Genomic DNA, 19057 nt, shown 5'->3' with positions numbered 1-19057 from the left:
ACATAACTGTTCTCATTATAAGCGCCTTGGGTGTTTTGTCTTTGTGTGTCATAAAACGTCTGGTGTGTTGAAATACCCCATGTTCCCTGAGCATATGTTTTAATATGTTCTTCCTCTTTCAGACCAAAGTTGTGTTCTTTCCTCACAATATTGGCACAGTGTAAAGACGTCACACCCACATCACACCAGAGACTTCTTCCTAGCCTAAACAAGCAAGGATAAGAATGACAGTTGCAGCGTCAAGCAGGCAGGCCGATACACTTCAACACAACTAAGAGGTATGTTTCTAATTGTAGTTCATGTTGAAAGTCTGCTACTCTAAAGAATATGTTTTGATGATGCTTGATGATGACATCAGCTCTTAAAAAGCATGTTTCTCTTTACAAATGTGGTATAATATTTGACCATTGGTCAAACCAGGCTATTTTGCACATTGATTTGAGAGGGCGGTTGGTGGGTGGGTGTGTTGCATGAGTAAATATTTCCATAATTTTTCTGTTTAAATTCCTATCTAAGCTCTCCTTCCTGACTTGACTGTCCTGGTTCTTTACTGTCTAGACATGACAGTCAACCAGCATGATTATGAGTCAATGTAGTCAACTATACAGGGCAGGTTTAGAGACACCAACTGACCCCATTCCCAAGTCATAGTTCACTTTGCCTGTCAGTACTTATTGTTCCATTAAAAAAAACAAGAATTTGTTCCACAGATGAAACGCATTTTGATTTGTCTCATGAAGCCAGGAAAAAGCAGTCAATGTTGTACTGTAAACGTTGCAACACAGGGGGGCAGTAGAAAACTTGGGGTTATAGCTAAAATCCATTCTGGCTCTCAATGCTGCTTACAAAAACCACTGATTGTGACTGTAACTGTCAGGGAACATGGAGCTGGTGCCACTCCACAGGAATGACTCATTGATAACAATTACAAGTATGCCTGATGAGGCCTGGGGGTTTACTTCAGTGCCAGTGTAGGGGACAATACTCCGTCCTCCTAATCTAAAAACAATTCATGTGAAAAGCTAGGGGCGGAGGGATCTCAAAAAGCTGTGTTGAGACGTCCATTCAGCCACCACGCAAATCTGAGCCAGAGACAACCCTTTAAGGAGAAAATGGCCAGGGTCAGGGAGTCGCACTGGCACCAGAGCCTTGCTCAAGGGCAAGCCGGGGTCCAAGAGGGAAACCCCCTCAGGGGCCAGCCAGACCCAGAGGTCTAACTGTCAGGGATGCAGGTACAGGAATAGAAACAGAAGGAATAAAACAAGACTCCCCATTGTTGTGAATTATTGGTCTGTTATATGCAATACATTTGGTTTGAAGTCATGTTGGCTGCATCTACACAGTCAGCCCAATTGGTTTTATTTGGCCTTTTCACATCAGATTTTTTCAGAGCTGATCTGATTGGTCAAAAGACAATTAGAGAAAAATTGTCAAGTAAGCAAAGTAAAAGATCTGTAGTTCTGTCCCTGAGCAAAACAGTTAAGGAAGCTCTTTCATCCAAGGTCGTGGTTGAAGATAAGAACGTATTTTACAGTTGCTCGCAATAATAACACTGACATATTTTGCAGCCAACCAGAAGTTTGTTAGTTTTCAGAAGCAATTGACATTTTTCAAATTTAAGACCAAAAGTTTTTGTTAAATAATATCATGTAGCGTCTTGAATTCGTCCCTGTGTAATAGTTAATTACAGTCCGTAGGACAATATCCAATATCAGAAGTAGGCCAACAATAGCTAGGCTCTTATAACCTTGTGCCATGTATAACTTGTATGCTAGGTGATAATCTAGGTGTGACTAGATCACAGTTCTGGCTTTAGAAACGAGACAGACTTGAGTGGGAAAACAATTGGGAAAAACATGAAGATACAAATTATGGCCACGTTTAAATGTTGGTAAGTACTAGACAACTAGGACACCTCTGACTTTCTAATCGGTTGAATGCGGCACCATTCAAAATAGTTTCTTAGTTCCGATCAGCACATGAATGTTGCATGGTTGAAGTCACTGGCATCAAAAAGCAGCACGAATCTTTAAACCTTTCCTGTATACAACAACATTGAGATAATGTAAACGCAGCACTCTGTTTTAATTTAGGCAATATTTCCTTAATTAGGTCAGTAATGACACTGTCTACAGTTGGGAATTGTTTGAGGTAGGGAAGGACTTTCTAGGTAAGTAAGAAAGGTTAGCCTATGTGAAGTGTTTTGGCATAACATATTAAACATTTCATGTTTTTGTTTTTTTGCAGATATGGGACATTCCAATATTTGATCAACGTGTTCCTATTATTTTCCATGCTCATTTACGACGAGTGGAATACCTAACGCATTTTTTTTGTTTCGCCTTGTTTCTGATGAACACATTGCTTTGAATCCTCTGCACAGACATTGTTGACGAAAATGCCAATTTTTATAACGCTCAGCCTCAGTTTATTTTGATTGCCAGGTTCAGATCAAATATTTTGCCTGTTACACCAATCTAGTGCTTGACTGCACAGTGGATGACGTGGCAGGCAGCCATTCGTTAATCCATCCGACCATTATCTTGGAAGGTGTGACTTGTGGGGAATGTGTGGTCCTATGCTTACAGAATGGGTCAAGAGCACTCTGGCGTTTCGTACTCTGCTTCTCCGCGCAAAGCCAAATGGAAAGCGAGTGACCGGTTTTATGGGAAATTAATAAAAAATAAGCAGTTGCAGTCGCTCGATGGAACCCCACCAAGTCAGTCAGAGTTAGGGCTGGTAATTGGACCTGGGCATTCGGAAACCGGTCGTGGTGACGGACGAGTTAAGTTGTTGAGAGGCTGGACCGAGTCGGAGGTGGAGGGCCACGGAATTTCGGTCACCGAATGCCCATCTGGAATTAATTATGAAAAGACTCTGGTTTTTAAAGGCGACGCTTTGACGGAGGGAGCAACCGACGCGTCCTTCGATGCGAGGGGCTTGAATACACAGGCCTACAGATTCGACGGAACCGGCAGTGTAATCACGCAGCACGGCGGCCCAGAAACAACTGGAGAGGATCATGCCTGGAATGTCCCGGCAAGGGAAATGGAAAACAAGTCATTCGGAATCAATATACAGGGTGGGGTTGCTTCCGATGTCCGTTTGTTGTCAGGAATGGTACCACCGGATGGTTCAGTCCAGCGGCTCACCTCGGGTGACGAGAATGTGCGACAGACCCTGGCATCACTGAGCTTGCGTCTGGACAAGCCTCTGACGACTTGCCTGTTAGAACCCATAACGAATAATATACCTCAAACGGAGGTCGAAAAGACCCAATCGAACTTTACCACTGTTTCCTGCGAGCCCAACGCTGTCAGGGACATTGACCAAGGCAATTGCCCACTCAGTTGTTCAGTTAAGTCGGAGAATCAGGAGGATCCCTCGACCAACTCTGCAAAACAGCCACTAGAACCGATCCAAAGTCCACTATGTAGCCAAAGTTTCCCCGGTACTATCCCAAAGCTGATCATAACCAGAGACCCAAGTCCCACTCGGGGTCAGGACACTCTAGATACAAGAACTGTAGGACTTGAAGTCGGCGGATCATCCCTGGACCCACGCGTTGAAGATGAGTCTCCCTGCTCGGATAGTGGCTGTGGAGGCTCCCCGGCTTTGACGCGGGGTGACAGAAAGCTTTCCAACTCGTCCTCAGCGGGCTGCTTGTCCTCCGCCTCGTCGTTTGAGGAGTCCGAGGATGACATCACCTCCAGTGACATCGAGTCCAGTCTCTCCCCGAGTAAATGTTACACTCTCGGCAGTCCGGACGAGGGCACGTGGGTGAGTGTTTTGTTTATTTTTTAAGTGAGCGTAAAATATGGTAGATTATCTCCTGACTGAAGGTTTACGTTCTGTGGAAATTGTCTTAAAATTTTGTTTAGAAGGGCCTTGGTTGAGCGAAATCCTCACGTTGACAAGAGCACTGAAAAGGGAGCATACTTTTACACGTTGTTGTGCTGTTCATGGTATTGACGACACCTAGTCTTTGTTTTTTCAGTATATTTGATTATTTACCGCAAGCATCTGCCCTACTGAGGAATTCACGATTACCAGAATAACCTTTTCGGTGTTTGTCAGATCTACTCTTAAATGATGTCCCTGTATCTCAATTATATTCCACATGCACAAACTTAAATAAGAAGCCCCTAGACAATTGGGCTTGTGCTATGTTATGGCAATGGGGGTGCCAAATGTCCAATATTTGAAACACCATCTCCTGAATATTTAGGCTTGAGCTATTTAAGCAAAACTGGAATGCTTTTGTTTTCCTACAAAGCTACGAAAGGATCAGTTGGTGTAAGCAGTTTACTGGAAACCAGCGTGCTTTTCAGCTTTTTTATGACTAACCTCAACTTACCTTAGCGCTAATGGTTTAGAACATCTGTTGAATTACATTTTATTGTCAATAATAATCATAGCTTGGTAAACATTGGCGCTGAATCTGCTGTCACAAAAGATCCATGGCGTCTTATTGTAAGAGTAGGGTTTTAACCCCAGTGTTCTGGCTAGATTTTCAAGTATGGCCACCTAATTATCCCCAGCTTCCAAATGACCAATTCATCCTCTTTCATTTGCCTGTAACTGTTTCCTAGGCTGTCAATCGTTGTAAATGAGAATGAGTTCAGTCAAGTTGAGTAAATATTTGTAAAACCCATCCCAATGTTTTATATTAGTAAAAAATATATATATCTTGCAAGATACAGCCTTTGCAGCAACAGAAAATGATTGGAATGACAAGAGTTCAAAAACAGGATGTCTTTCCTGGGTATAGACCAATGGGAACTCAGGCTGTCTTCCTGAAAATGAATCATGTGAATCCTGGAAGTCACCACTGACATGGGCCTTTGCAGTAAATAGTAGAATGTATGCGCTACCCAGAAATACGCTACGTATCACTAACACTTTACATACGACTAACACGCACACTTCCATTGTCTTTCTGTATAGCCAGTATTAAGGCTGTTTTCTCATGTTTTGCGTCTGTGTGAGTAAATGTGCAAAGGGAGTGTTTCTCAGGAAATGTACCCAAACATCCAGAATTCACTACTAAGCCATAGCGCTCTCTCCCTTGCGTGTCATCAGCTTACAAAACTGTGGCCATGCTTTCAAATTGTGCCCAAACCAGTTGTCAGACAATGTGCTCAATGACGTACTTAAAATACTTGCTTACTCACACTATGCATACTCTGAATTGAAGACACCCATTAACACACACGCGCGCGCGCGCGCGCACACACACAGCACAGCCTGATTCCATCTCGCATTCACAGCTCGGCTAGTGTGTCATGGAAAATTGGTCTGAAGGCAGTTGTGTTGCTAGGCAACATCCTTGCCATATATGGTGCTTGTTTATTTTTTTTTCTCTTCCACGAGTGCTCTTTCCCCCCCCTTCGTATTTTGAATTTAACATCTTTCATTTCTCAGTTCACTTAGTACATAGTCCATGAATCTGTTTTTGTGTATATCGTGACATTGTTTCTCCGTCTATTTTCCCCTGTTCGGCTGTGTCCCCCACGCCCTAAGGTTTTCCCCTAAAACCCTAGCAGTGGAACAGAATGCAGAGGAAGATATAGATAAGTGGGGAGTGATAAAGTACCCTCCCCACACACACACACACACACACGTCACAGTACTCCACAGATGCTTACAGCACATACTGTACTTGACGTGCACACGCAAGAATCAACTCGTACACCAACTACAATTATGCAACTACAAAAATGTATCTAGCCACACAAGTGTTAAGAGAAGTGTAAAACATTTGTTTTCACTGGCTGTGGTTTAAGCTGTGAATTGCACTGCTCATGCCTTGGAGAGCAGAATGGAGGGGATGTGGTTTCTATGTAAACAAGCCCTGAAAAACTACAGCAGCATTAACACTACAATAGTGACACTTTGGTGTTGTGAACATTAAAACAAGGAATATCCCATATGACTATAAACTTCATGATTCACGATCAGATAAGGCCCTTGTTAAAGAGTTCAAAGTTCTGATCAGTTCTCACATTTTCCTGAATTATAAATGGTCAATTCAAATGTTCCGTTTTGTTATTTCATTTTAAAACACTGACACTCAAAATAAAACACTTTAAGCTGCCATCGGTTTGATGTTGGGAGATATTTTTGAGAAAAGTAGAAAACTGAAATATGCTGCATATGTATTCAACCACCCACATGTTGGGTAGAGAGCCACCTGTGGACACTTAAAGTATTTCGCGGTGAGAAAGCACCGGCACACTGTGTCGGAGGGACTCTGATCGGGCTTGTGTTCCGTGGCTTTAAAATAGCGCCACAGATTCACAATGGGATTTTAAATCAGGACAAGACTGGGGCCACTGTGGGACGCACATTTATGTCCTTAAGCCACTCTAATGTCTTGGCCGTGCTGAAAGAGGAACTTCCTCCCTGGCTGTAGTTTTTTATATAACTGGCGGAAGCATGTTGTCATGCAGTATTTCCCTTAATTTTGCTCCATCCTCTCTTTAATTTTAACCAGATAACCACTCCATGCTAATGGGCAGCGTCCGCAGAGCTTGATGCTCACACCCCTATATGTCCTTTCAAGGATGTTTTTTTTGGGGATGCGTGGGCAGTGTTGGGTCTGCGTCACACGTAGTACTTTGCGGTTTGGCCAAGAAGGATGTGGACTATACAATACTTTGTTAATGAAGTAAAGGGGAATCAACCAAAATGACATTTTTCTCATTAAAGTAGTTACCTTTCACAGCTGTGGGCATTCTTGGTGTCGTACCATGTTTGGGTTACATAATGCTGAACAAGCTGTGCTCTATCCCCATGCAAGGATAACCGCACTGAGCCTTACAGAAGGTATGAGTTATTTTCTGCTCATATATTCTCTTTCTAACACCAACACTACAACTATTGTTTATGGCTGAAAATCTCTACTTTCACTTCACCCATTTTACATGAAAATAATTTGATTGCATGAACAGGAAATGACTTGTGTAAAATATGGAGGAGAATCTATTATGTCATGAGGCTGTTTTGCTTCCACAGGTGCTTATAAGCTTCGTAATGTAAACTCATGATGTACTTTACTATAAGCCGGTATGTTTTGGCCAAAAACCAGGTCGTGTTTGCTAGAAGAAGGAGATGTGTTAAAATGGATCTAACTACAAATCACTGACTCAAAGCACAAATCGAAATCCATAACTAAACCCCACGAAATCAACATTTGCTATGATCATATCATTCTCTAGACTTAAATCCCATTGAAAAACTGTGGGTTGAATTGAAGAGGGTGTAACAACGTCACTCCGACCACCCCATATATTTCCTGCAGCTTTTTGTTTAACCAAGGGTGCCGGTAATTTAGCAAGTGACGGAATGCATTATACTTATGTTGTCTCTCTGCAGGTAAGAGCTGTTTTACAGGTTCCTCTCCCTATCTGTGGATAGTGTCTGAGGAATTTCTTTGTGACAAAGGGAAACAGGACAGCTGTGTGAAGATGTCTGCAGGGGGAAGGTGTGGAAAGAGCTGTACTGTTTGTTTTTGGGTTTATTATTATTTTGTTTTTTTAGCCAGTCTAGTCAAATTCTTTCTCATTCTTTTTTAACACACTGCAGAAATTACACATGGACACAAATGCCTGAATAGTTACGCCATGCATAATTACATTCTGGTTAACCAAGATTAGTCACCCCCCCCCCCGAACATACGATCTAATTAATACATTTGGCTTCACCATGACTCCCAAAGTCAGAGTTGGCCCCTTGAAAGGCTACTGTACCATAGATAGAGTGGTGACAGTATGGAAGAGCTCTCTTCCACCTTGTTCTCAGATGCGACCTGCCAAATGTGCAGGAGGTCTGGTGAAACAATATAACAACCCTGGAATTAAAACATGTTTCACATAGGAAGAAAAGCACGTGGCTAGTTGACACACTTTATAGACCCACATCTTTAAAAATACATTAGGCAAAAATGTTGTTTAAGCCTAAACGGTTTTTAATTTCTTGAGAAAGCAAGCAAACGTGATCCTTCCAAGAACAACCTTCAGACATGAGAACATATACATTATTTGTATATATGTTTTGTATATATATATTTCCTCACATGCTTATCTGTTTCTGCATATGTATGTTCTGGTCACAGTGTTGAAAAGGTCATGGCTAGTTTAGGTTGTTCCATTTCCTTTTTAGTAATTTACTGGATGTCCTTATACACAGTGACTTACATTCATACATTTTATAATAGCCTTGAATTACCCATACTTCATACTTTAAAATACTGTTTTGGGTGAATTTGCAATGAGAAAACAGATCAAGAACAAAGCACTACTGTTCCCAGGGCTTTGCTTGTAATTAAACATAATGCAGCATTATTCAAGTGCAAACACATTGGTGTACCCCCCCCCCCGTTGTGGGCGGGGCAACAGGCAACCAGGAGTGAGATCACCTGAATAAACATAAGTGGGCGTATCCAGTTTCATCCCCCCACGTCCTTATCTTTATACTGAGCGATATCTCAATCTGTACTGTTGGCTCTGTTTGAGCAGTATTTAGATGGAGAACTTGAGCATAATCCAAAATACATCTATCTCTTTATCACACACTCTCTATATTGCTCTCTCCCTGTATTTTGATACATATCTCGCTATCAATTTCTATTTATAGGTTTCTTTCTGAAGCGTATTTATTATCGTGGTGGTGTTTTTCACTGTGGAACCTGATGAGAGATTGGCTCTCCACAGCGGTTTTCTGAGAACACAGGTTCAGGACAAGACCGCTGGGGACCGGGGATTAGAGAGAACAGAGTGACCGGTTAAAGGCGGTGAAAGTATTAGAGGGAAGGGGGGGGGGGGGGGGGGGGATGATAAGGGAAACACTTTAGTGAGAGCGAGATGACGAGTCTATGTTAAAGACAAGCCTTGGGGAGTGTGAGGGCTCGCTGTTAGTGTGGTCACTCACGACCACAGACGTTTGCCATGTTAGTAAACCAAAGCAATCCTATTGGTTTGCTGATGCTTCAAGGCTAACGGCGAGAGACAGATTGAAGAGACAGATAAATACAGAGGGTAACAGTCAGAGATATGGCTGACAGCCTAATCTAAGGCTAGCAGATGGACCCGAGTTTGAGGGGCCGGGCTACACGCTAACCCCCGCGTGACCAGCTGAGGCGCGGTCAGACGGGGCCGGACACTCGCGGCGGCCGGGAGCCGGGCCGCACCGATGGTGCGGAGCGCGTGGGACCGGCTGCGCTCTCGACTCCTCGCGGTGTCGGCGTGTCTCTGCATCAGCGTCGGCCTGCTGCTGCACTACAGCTACGTCTCCCAGGTAACAGATGGGGCCGAGGTGGAGGCACAAACGGCTTAGGCGTCGACACGCTGTAGGGAGAGGCTGAGATGAAGACCTGCTGTGTGTGCACTACGTTATTGGTGAAGGAGGTGAGGTCGGTTTATTGGCTCAGGAGGATGGGTATACTTACGTGAGGACATGTGGCTCCGTGGGTATGCAGGAGTTTAGGGTTCTCTGTTGTTGGCATGTCTGCACAGGTGAGTCGGGTAATCCGTCTCGTGAGAGAAATCCATCCGCTTTGGCTGTAGCTAGTATGGACATGTAGAAGAGGAGCTGTGAGTATCTCCAGGCGGAGTCAGGTGTGTGTGTGTGTGTGTGTTTTAGGCCGACGCCACATTTTATTGTACCAGGTTTGTAACCCTTGCCATGATTATCTAGTGGGTGCTCGTTCCTGGTGCATTGGGGCTTTGACTGTTTCTATCTGGGCTAAGGCGCTTCTAAGCCTCAGGGATTTATGATGACGATCGTTTTCAGAATAACCTCCAGGGTTGTAGGTCAGTAGGTTCACAGCTTTTAGAATCTGACCTGGTGGTTCCTCTTGTGGTCAACACTGACGTCCAGAATGTCACTGCTGACGTGTGCGTGCGTGTGTGTGTGTGTTAGCACTTCTTGCACTGACGGGGCTAGCAACATTCCCAGCATTCCGGTAGTGTAGCAAGGAGGGAGGAAGAGGAGGGGAGGGGATACGAGACAAAGGCCTGTGCTGTTCCTTGTGGAGACATACAGGGTTGGATCAGGGAGGGAGGAAGCTGAAAGGTGGGGATTGTGAAGAGAGGTTTGGGCGAGGGGTGTAGCTGGAGATGGCCCAGTGGTCTAAGCCTTCGCCACTGGTGCACGTGATGCTGCTGCAGTGTGGGTTGAATCCAGCCCACTGCTCTTTTCAATGTCTCTCCTTTGAGCACTTTATTTAATAAAGCACAAATGCTATCTTAAACTTTGCAAGAAAAACTAAGTGAGATGCCGTTCATTATCCAGGTTACTTCAGGTCAGGCGATGTTTAAGGGAAGTTTAATCTAGAGGAGACGGTGTAAGCTGTGCTACCCCCGACCGCGCATTAAACTGTTAGGCCTGTGCCCCTGCTGGAGAGAGAAACAGGTGGAGTAGCCATTTGGGGTGGGGGGGGGGGTAGCTCTACTCCCTGGAGTGGCACTGTGGTCAACACCAGGGTTTTATTATGTGTAGAGAAGAATAGTTGGGTGTTAGCATTTGGTGGCTGAGGCCTGAATGCACCCCTGCAGATTTAGTGCTTCACTGCCTTGAAGTCAGCGCACCAGGCTGTGCCTTTAATCTCCCACTAAATGCTTTGGTCTTGACAGAAAGGGGCTTTATTGTCTTTGTTTTCAATCTGTCGAGTGCAGACTTGTTTGGATGACTATGAGCTTTTGTCCCATGTGAGAGTGCTTTTAATTTAGTCTGTTATGGGTTTAGGTTTATGTTTTGGGTTAAGCTGATAAAGGAGCTTTAAGGCTCAGAAGCGTCAGTGTTTTGATGTAGACCGGCCTCTCGGACTGCTATGCCAGCGCCATCTCTGCTCTTTACCCTGGATTTAGTACAACACCTTTGACTAAAGAGACGAGCGATCACATTACATCAGTTTAGAGAGAGAGACAAATTGGCAAGGGTTGGCTGGCCGGAGGGTTGGCTGGCTGGACCAGGGCGGACTTTCTTCAGAGGTCTGTGAGTAGTTGTAAAAGGTTTATGAGTCCTTCTGTACAATTACCTCTGATGACCTCTCCTGGAATCACCTCTGAAGGCTATTTTTCTTCCTCTCATCTATGTGTTACTTCCTTTTCATGCAGAAAATATATGTTTGGTTGTTTTTCCAGGCTAGTGTTTTTGCAGGAATTGTACTCGAGAACTTCATGTACCGGAGGCAACAGCTTAGACCTGTGGAACAACTTAAGCCACACACAATTTCCTTCTCAAACGTGTTTTCATGCCCCACCCTGTAACCCTCCTTTAAAATCTCACACATCAATTACTAATCAGTCACATGTTGTTGATGCAGTGTCCTCCTCTCATTTCGCTTGCGTCGAAAGCCCCTCGCATAATATGCTCGCAGTGTGTTTTACAGTAAAGATAGCCCAGGTCTGTACACGCATTGTATTTTTCACCTATTCACAGATGCCGGGGCACACTCTGTGTTAATACACGCACTCCCACACATACTTGATCAAACTCCACGTTCCTGTGTAGGCCAGGGCCGTCTGTGTTTGCTGTGTAATCTCTGTGGTTGTTCTGGTCAATGTTTTGTGAATGGGGGCTGTGTGAGATGTTGTTTACCTAGCCTTGACTCAAAGGAGCTGGGTTTATGCTCTGCCTCCTCTAGTCGGCACAAAGTGAGTGTCCGTTTCAGCGCTTCTTTAGATCAGGGTTTTTCCATGTTACTCCCACAGACCTTTTCCTGTTTGTCAGTGACCCGTTGATAAGCAAGACAACGTATCAATCCAGTTTACTGCTGCGTCCCAGTAGGATCGATTTGGAGCCGCTGAACCGTGTACCCGCTGTGGCTGGTTCACGGGTTTGTAACCTGCCTGTTGCCACTCTGTTTTGCCAGGTCAAGCCGTGGCAGAAGCTGAAGACCATGGTACAATGGTCCCCCTTTGTCGTGTCCTTGAAGAGGGTTTACCCCTGGGTGCAGCTCGCCGGGCACGCAGGTATACCCCGCTCCCTTTTTACCGCCATTTCTGTATTTCTTTTCCCACACTCCCTGTGCTCACTTTTCCTCTGTCTCCTAGGGAACTTCCAGGCGGGGGAGGATGGGCGTCTGTTGAAGCGATACTGTGAGACTGAACAGCTGTGTCTGCAGAAGCTGATGGAGGACATCCTGCGGCCCTTCGTCCCTGGCTACCATGGCGTTGTGCGTAGGGACGAGCAGGACTTCAACCTGATGGACGACCTGCTGGCTGACTTCGACTCCCCCTCCATAATGGACTGCAAAATGGGCACCAGGTGAGAACCGGAGGGGGTGAGGCTTCAGTGTTTCGGCTCTGAGAAGGCAGAAATCCCTTGGGGTTCGAAGCTGGCCACCGTTAGATCATTTCCACGCCCACTAAAGCAGTGTTCCCTGTGCCATCAGGACCTACCTGGAGGAGGAGCTGCGGAAGGCCAGGGAGCGTCCGCGACTACGCAAGGACATGTATGAGAAGATGGTGGCGGTGGACCCCGGGGCGCCCACGGAGCAGGAGAGGGCGCAGAAGGCCATCCTGAAGCCCAGATACATGCAGTGGCGGGAGACCCTCAGCTCCACCGCCACCCTGGGCTTCCGGATCGAGGGCATCAAGGTCAGGCGACGCGGGTCGGGTCGGGGCGGGGCACAATGACCCGCTGCTTCTCACAGTCGTGAGATCTAATGCTGTTTTTTGGTGCTATGCAGAGAGCGGATGGGACATGCAACACCAACTTCAAGAAGACCAAAGACCGGGCCCAGGTGATGCAGGCCCTGGGGGACTTTGTGGGTGGCGACATTCAGATCCTGGTAGGTGCTTGTGAATAAGTGTTTAATTTCGAGAGACCCGGCTGAGACCCGTCGGACCGACCGTCCATTTGACTCCTCTGCTCTTCTCTTCCTGTTAGAAACTCTATCTGGAACGTTTGAAGGAGCTGCGATCAGTTCTGGAGGAATCACAGTTCTTCAGAACACATGAGGTAGGACACACACTCGCGCGCTCACACCTCTCTATACACATGTTCTGTAAACCGATAGAATAACAAGACCGTGTGTGACAATATTCAGGATACATACTTTTCCTCAAAAAGGCTGTCACTTTAAACACACTTCAGATTCCTTAATAGACCACAGAAAACCCAGTCACACAGACCGATCTCAACGGCCCGGTTTTGTTCCAGGTGGTGGGCAGCTCCCTGCTGTTTGTGCACGATGCATCGGGGAAGGCCCATGTGTGGATGATAGACTTCGGGAAGACAGTGCCCCTGCCCTCCCCCGTCACCCTGGACCACCGGACCCCCTGGACGGAGGGCAACCATGAGGACGGCTACCTGTGGGGTCTGGACAACCTCATTGACGTCCTGGGTACCATGCTTCCCCCCCAATGCCTAAGCGAGGAGGGAGGCGGAGACACTTCCCAACTACATCCCATTTAGAGCAGAAGATGAAAGTGGGAGCTGACAGAGAACTGTTTGTTTTGTTTACCATAATTGGATCTGAGACTGGAGAAATGGTGTGAAGGGAAGGGGGGGGGGGGGTTGACAGTGAGAGAAAGCACACAATGCATGTTAGACGATGGGTCTGTCGCTGTGGCCCTCCTCAGCAATCATGTGGAGAACCCAACCACGCCAACAGACGGGTCACCTGTTGTTCATTTCTTTCATTATAAGTGTCCTTTGATGTAATGGAGAATGTGTTATTTTAACTATGGACAGTTTGACTTTATCAAACCTCTTTTACATACATGTATTTGACAACACTAGAACATTGGAAATACCTGTATATTTAAACTCCAGTGCTTAGCTTATTTATGTAAATCACTTTATTTAAAAATATATATTTTGCCTTAGCCTCTCCTGTCTTTGTACTTTTTCTGTGCCTAGATTTTGGATTGTAGGCTTTTTTTTTTTTTTTTTAAATATATATATTTTTTACCATTCTAAAGTTTGTTGGAGAGTTAAACTGATGCCTGTAATATTATATTTTTGTAGGTTTGATTTGACACATGATGAAAACTAGAGGCTGTTGTTGATTGGCTCTGTCTAACCAACATGGTATCTGATTGGCAGTTGACCCAGTTGTTTGAACTAGATAGAATTGTGTTTTTTCTTTTATATTTTCCCGCAGAGTTGGCATATGACTGGGTGGTCATGACTAACTACACTGTATTGCACTATAGGGTTATTTCGCAAAAGCCATTGAACAAAGCGAGTCCTGCCCATGTCTGATTATGGGTTCAGTCTGCCATAAGCTAAATATTTTCTGATTAATGAAATTTGACCCAAAGTCAGAATTGTGACCATTATATGTTCAATGTTACTTTATTTTTCTGGGATGGGCAATGATTGTCCTGACATCGGAAATGACTAGCCTAGTAGAACAAGTCACCTTAAACTGGAATTATGATGAAATGTATGTCTTTAAATAACTGGAAGATTTGTATTTTATTTAGTATACAATAATTTCTTCCAAGTCATTGGGGTGACTTTTTTTCTAACTGCAGGAGATTTCTGCATCTTTCTTTGTTTTGTTTTTTTGTATAGTTGTTCTTTCAGGGTATGGGAATGATGGTTAAACACTACCATTCCTCTGTGAGTTGAGATATCAATGTGCATACCCAAGCTTCCCATAATGACTTCACTGAATGTGCCACGTCAAGAGTTGCTGAGACTGTAGATCTGTTAGCCAACATTCCTACATATGTCTTGTTCCATATCCTTCAGCTATGTCCAAATTTGTTTTTGTATGTGAGCAGATTCCTCTATCTGGATAATAGATGGCTTCTGTGTGACTATATATCACTGTAAATCAGCATTGACCCCATGGAACTGGAATTCTATTTCTACTGTGGACAACTCTCTCAAACATTCCACACATAAAAGCACATTATGGAACAACGTATTGTTTTGTTTACAAAGTATTATATGAATATGTATCTTACATACCATATTTTATTGTCTTAGCCAATGACATGTCAGATTTTCAGACTGCGGCTGAGAGCTCGACTGTGTATTATGGTAGGGGGCTGTGGAGGTCTGATGTCTTTTAATTGGGAGAAGCCTTTTTCCTCTGTGCTGTACTTCAGGAGACAGTGCATTACAAGATGCTGGGGAAGATTGTTCTGTTCTTGGGATTTAGACTGGTCCCTTTTCTCTTTTTCTAGAAGGCCATTCATTGCAATAAACTGGAAACAAAATCCTTGCATTCATTCTTCAGAAGCTTATTTCTTCTATCATTTAACACCAAACATTTATTTCCTGTAATTGCATTAAGATTACATAAGAATTCATGTCTGTGATTGTTGTTCATATCCAGAGGCCCTCATAGACAACATGGTCATGTTTCAATAATACTTGAACTATTGACAACAGTGAATATATACCTCCCAGCATAAATACAGGTTGTCACAACATTCTCATTGTCAGCAAGATAACAGCCTGTTTTGACCATAAGTGAATGTGATGCAAAGTAAAGGATCGAGTCGGTGTCTAGAGTGTGGCGACAAAAATAAGAACTGTTTCAATCGTCACCTGGTGTTTCATAAAGACTTGAATACCAAGACACTGCGCTGCTGTGCTGTTCCATGACAAACGGCCAGTAGTTACTGCGTCTGTCCTCCATTGTGGAGCAGCACCACCTGGCCTGCCAACCCGGCCTCCACTCCTCCCTTGGGCAACATGTACTGTGTGCCATCCCCAGCCCTATGGGGGTCTATGTCCCTCAGCTGGGCGTTGCTCTCCGACACCTTGTCCAGGCTCCACAGCTGGTAGCGCAGGCTCTTACCCTGCTTGGCTAAGATGTAGGCTTCTCTTATCCCTGCAGTGGGGAAGGGGTGTGATGGGCTATCCTGGGGCAGGAGTAGCCAGGGGAGAGTGGGATCGGGCTGGGTGTGTTCTCTGCACACGCTCCCCTGGTCCAGACCCAGCAAGACACCTGGGAGAAATGGAGAAGTTAAAGGAAAGGTCAAATGCCACGGCTTGGGCTGTGTGTGTGATGCAGTGAAAATGCTGTGGTCTGACCTGAGGCCACTGCCCAATGGGCCCTGTGTCCGTTGCGTTGACATGGCTCATGGTTGAAGTCCTCGTCATATCTGTGTTTATACAGTCAAGGAGCTCAAACACAAAAAACACACATTACATTACTTTCATAATCTAATAAATATTTGCTGTAGGAATCAGGTATTTACATAGAAATGTCAGTGTAAAGTGGTAAAATACAAAAACACCAAATAACAAGGAAACAGTTAACACGCTGTCTTCCACAAATGACACACTTTCACCTTGTTGGGCCAATGGAGACATTGCAGGTGGCTCACACATTTCGGTTCATTACTGAAGCTCCCACCTTGTTTAACACCGAATTGGTGTTAAGTGGCATTATTAACCCGAGCCGTTTTGCTTATCACGTCGCTTGCTCAATTAGGAAGTACACCGGCACCCACGCACTGGGAAAATGCATTTACCGGCCAACATCCACGATTGAGCTTCCATGCATCCAACCAACCACGCAAGGCAACCTTGTCTGACATCAACCCCAATTAGCCTGTTTGATGCTCAGCTAATTTGACCCACCACAGGCAAGGCTCACAGGCCTTTTAATTCCTTGCTACAATGATTCAGATGTACTGCAAGGCTGTGATTTTGCTCTGGCACCATTGGGGAGACCCAGGTGGATCTCTTTCAACAGCCTGTGTGTGAGACAGTATAAAGGATCCGGGATGAGGACAGGTTGTCCGTCAACAAGATGTTTCAGGACGGCCTTAGTGTTGTCTCCCCTCATCCCTCCTGAAAGGAGCTCGGCCCTCCAGCCAGTCACCTCCTCCGCGAGCAGGGCCATGTCACCAGCTGAATCACACACAAGAACTAGGCTCATTAACACACCCTAGCCACTTCACCTGATTCAATTAACAAAAGGCTTAATGATCAGTTGACTAATTCAATCAGGTGGGCCACTCTGGGGTTTAAAACAGAAATGTGAAACGTCCGGTTAGGCCCCGAGCCGATGAGAGTTTGGGAAACCCTGGTGTATCAGTATAACTTGGTGGGTGTACATAGAGAGGACTGGGGCGTTACCTGAGAACATCTCCCCCTGCGCCGTGTAGCCCCTGTCCAGCGCTGTCTGGACCACAGCCTCCATGGAAACACTCACAGGGGGCTGACGTAGGTGACCTGCCATCCATAAAGCCACCAGACCACACCTACACAGTAAAACACATACAGGCACACCTCAGCTGGAGGCACACAGAAGGTAGGGGGACATGCCTCCACAGCGGGAACATACCTCAAGAAGTACAACATTGCACTGAAGGACGGAAACTACGAGCAATGGAGACATCAACTAATGAAGTGTGAATTCACACATACATGATCGGTGATTATCTCAAGGGAGGAAGGCTCCATTTTGAAAAGCTTAGAGCCTTACGTGACTTACTGTGGGCCATCTTGGATCAAGGAAGGCACGTACTTGTTGAACAGCATCCACTGCAGGTCCTTCCTGAAACTACATCAACCGGGGAAGTATCAGTCAATCTACAAACTGTTACTACCACCAAGTAACAAATCAGTTCAATCCATCAATCAAGCTCTTTTTATGTCAGCGGTGGAGTTAACAACTTATGTAACTATAATTTATAAATTGCATGTGTCCAAAACACAGGATCCATACACTTTTGCTTTCATGGACAGAATGTTTTTTAAACTGAATGCCCAAATGTAGAGTATCCCGAGCTCAATGTGTTGGCTGTGTGATTATTGAACAATCACTGTGAGCACCTTTTGATAATCTGCATGACATATTCGAAAACATGTCAACTACAACCACACCAGTCACAACAGTGCAGACAGAAATGTTATATAACATCACTGCACAGCCTAACCTGAGTAGGCTGAGCTCCAACACAGGCAGCTAAACTAACCTGCTCTCCCTCTGACTGAGTAGTAACCGGGCCTCCGCATGATCCCCCTTGACAGGGGACTTTCCTGCTGCAATGGCCTGATACAGCTTCTTCTGGCTCGGCCCCAAGGAAGGTGTAGGTGGGGGTGGTGGTGGAGGTGGATGCTCCATTGACATATGCCCACGTCCTGTCACTGTTTGCACAACTATATCAATCCTTACTGGCATTCTTTCACTTTTTATAATTTGTAAGTGGGCAGATAAATATTAATAAACATATAATAAAAATAGTCTCCGTAAACATTACTTTGGCAAATCTGAATACATCCCATTGTTATTTAAATATGGCATCTCATTCATTTTACATATCGCAGTTTCATAACTCTAAAATATGAATCGTAGTCGGTTTGGTTAGTTGTGTAGAGACACGACTTCAAGTGTAGACACGATGAGATATTTCTTGTTCTGCTCTTAATAGTAGTTAGGTTACTGCAGCCGTATATGGTAACAAACGTAGCAATCATATCATGCCGTATCGCCGACACTCCCATGCTTATTTTTATTTCTGTGGCATTTCCTACAGGTTAGCTACAGAACAAGTCGCTAAGAGAAAGACTACTCAGAAAGACTATACAATGACTTAAGTACACATTATTGGGAAGTAGTCAATCTGTTTTACACATACTGCTTGCGTTCAGATCGAAGTAAATAGCACGTTGAGAAGCCCATACGGATTGGTTAAATCCCTTTCTTTAGATGGGTAACTAAAAGTAAATCAACATGACAAACAACCATGGATATTCTGTACAGCGAAATTCTAGCTGATGTTCGTGAATAGGCATAAAGGACAGAATCGTGGACAGTTAAAGTAGTCACGTGAAGGTTTTTGGGACAGGATCCGGAAATTACACCAGCCAATCAAAATATGTAAAATAAGAAAAAACGCTTTGCCTTCAAGTTAAAAGTTCCTACCGAACGCGATGAGCAACTGTCTCAATCCCTAGACCAGTGCGTCTAGATTTACGCTGCAATAGACTAGAGCCAGTCTGTTCTGTCTTCAGTCCCAATATTTAAAGGTGCATTCGTTTATGTGACGGGGGACTAGTGTCACTCTGAATTATAAGATTATTTATTTTTTGGGATCCAAGGAATGCTCCCTATATTTCTTCTGGTGTCCTC

General features: G+C 44.7%; 2 protein-coding genes across 7 annotated transcripts; one reads left to right on the top strand and one right to left on the bottom strand.

Moving 5' to 3' along the window:
- Positions 1-155: 155 nt before the first annotated feature.
- Positions 156-15190, top strand: itpkcb (inositol-trisphosphate 3-kinase Cb). 3 transcript variants are annotated; one of them, XM_010872237.4, is made up of 8 exons: positions 156-278; positions 2248-3780; positions 11876-11975; positions 12057-12270; positions 12398-12602; positions 12695-12796; positions 12895-12966; positions 13168-15190. In XM_010872237.4, the coding sequence occupies exons 2-8, from the start codon at positions 2590-2592 to the stop codon at positions 13420-13422; spliced, it is 2139 nt and encodes a 712-aa protein (XP_010870539.2). In that variant the 5' UTR covers positions 156-278; positions 2248-2589; the 3' UTR covers positions 13423-15190. The 3 variants fall into 3 exon arrangements, with proteins under 3 accessions (XP_010870539.2, XP_034148097.1, XP_019903028.1); XM_034292206.1 differs by lacking the exons at positions 156-278; positions 2248-3780 and adding an exon at positions 7378-7486; XM_020047469.3 differs by lacking the exons at positions 156-278; positions 2248-3780 and adding an exon at positions 8872-9297.
- c1h19orf54 (chromosome 1 C19orf54 homolog) lies at positions 15173-18749 on the bottom strand. 4 transcript variants are annotated; one of them, XM_010872213.3, is made up of 7 exons: positions 18564-18749; positions 17901-18072; positions 17417-17485; positions 17059-17183; positions 16701-16830; positions 16006-16076; positions 15173-15919 (listed from the first exon to the last, which is right to left on the bottom strand). In XM_010872213.3, coding segments are annotated over exons 1-7 (900 nt in total). In that variant the 5' UTR covers positions 18565-18749; the 3' UTR covers positions 15173-15587. The 4 variants fall into 4 exon arrangements, with proteins under 4 accessions (XP_010870515.1, XP_034148113.1, XP_034148148.1 ...); XM_034292222.1 differs by lacking the exon at positions 18564-18749 and having other exon boundaries at positions 17901-18557; XM_034292257.1 differs by lacking the exon at positions 18564-18749 and having other exon boundaries at positions 17450-17485; positions 17901-18557.
- Positions 18750-19057: the final 308 nt, after the last annotated feature.

The sequence above is a fragment of the Esox lucius genome, chromosome 1 (genome assembly GCF_011004845.1).
Source record: "Esox lucius isolate fEsoLuc1 chromosome 1, fEsoLuc1.pri, whole genome shotgun sequence".
NCBI classification, from domain to species: domain Eukaryota; kingdom Metazoa; phylum Chordata; class Actinopteri; order Esociformes; family Esocidae; genus Esox; species Esox lucius.
Note: the sequence above shows the minus strand (reverse complement) of the source record. Positions and strands in the feature narration are given on the sequence as shown.

What these genes read in the sequence shown, in the direction of transcription:
- itpkcb (XM_010872237.4), top strand. Translation starts at nt 2,590, where the DNA reads ATGGGTCAAGAGCACTCTGGCGTTTCGTACTCTGCTTCTCCGCGCAAA. An exon ending in GTGGCGACATTCAGATCCTG is followed by an intron (nt 12,797 to 12,894) that starts GTAGGTGCTTGT and finishes TCTTCCTGTTAG; the next exon opens with AAACTCTATCTGGAACGTTT. An exon ending in AGTTCTTCAGAACACATGAG is followed by an intron (nt 12,967 to 13,167) that starts GTAGGACACACA and finishes GTTTTGTTCCAG; the next exon opens with GTGGTGGGCAGCTCCCTGCT.
- c1h19orf54 (XM_034292222.1), bottom strand. Translation starts at nt 18,106, where the DNA reads ATGCCAGTAAGGATTGATATAGTTGTGCAAACAGTGACAGGACGTGGG. An exon ending in CTCAGTCAGAGGGAGAGCAG is followed by an intron (nt 17,486 to 17,900) that starts GTTAGTTTAGCT and finishes CGGTTGATGTAG; the next exon opens with TTTCAGGAAGGACCTGCAGT. An exon ending in TTGATCCAAGATGGCCCACA is followed by an intron (nt 17,184 to 17,416) that starts GTAAGTCACGTA and finishes TTTACTGTGTAG; the next exon opens with GTGTGGTCTGGTGGCTTTAT.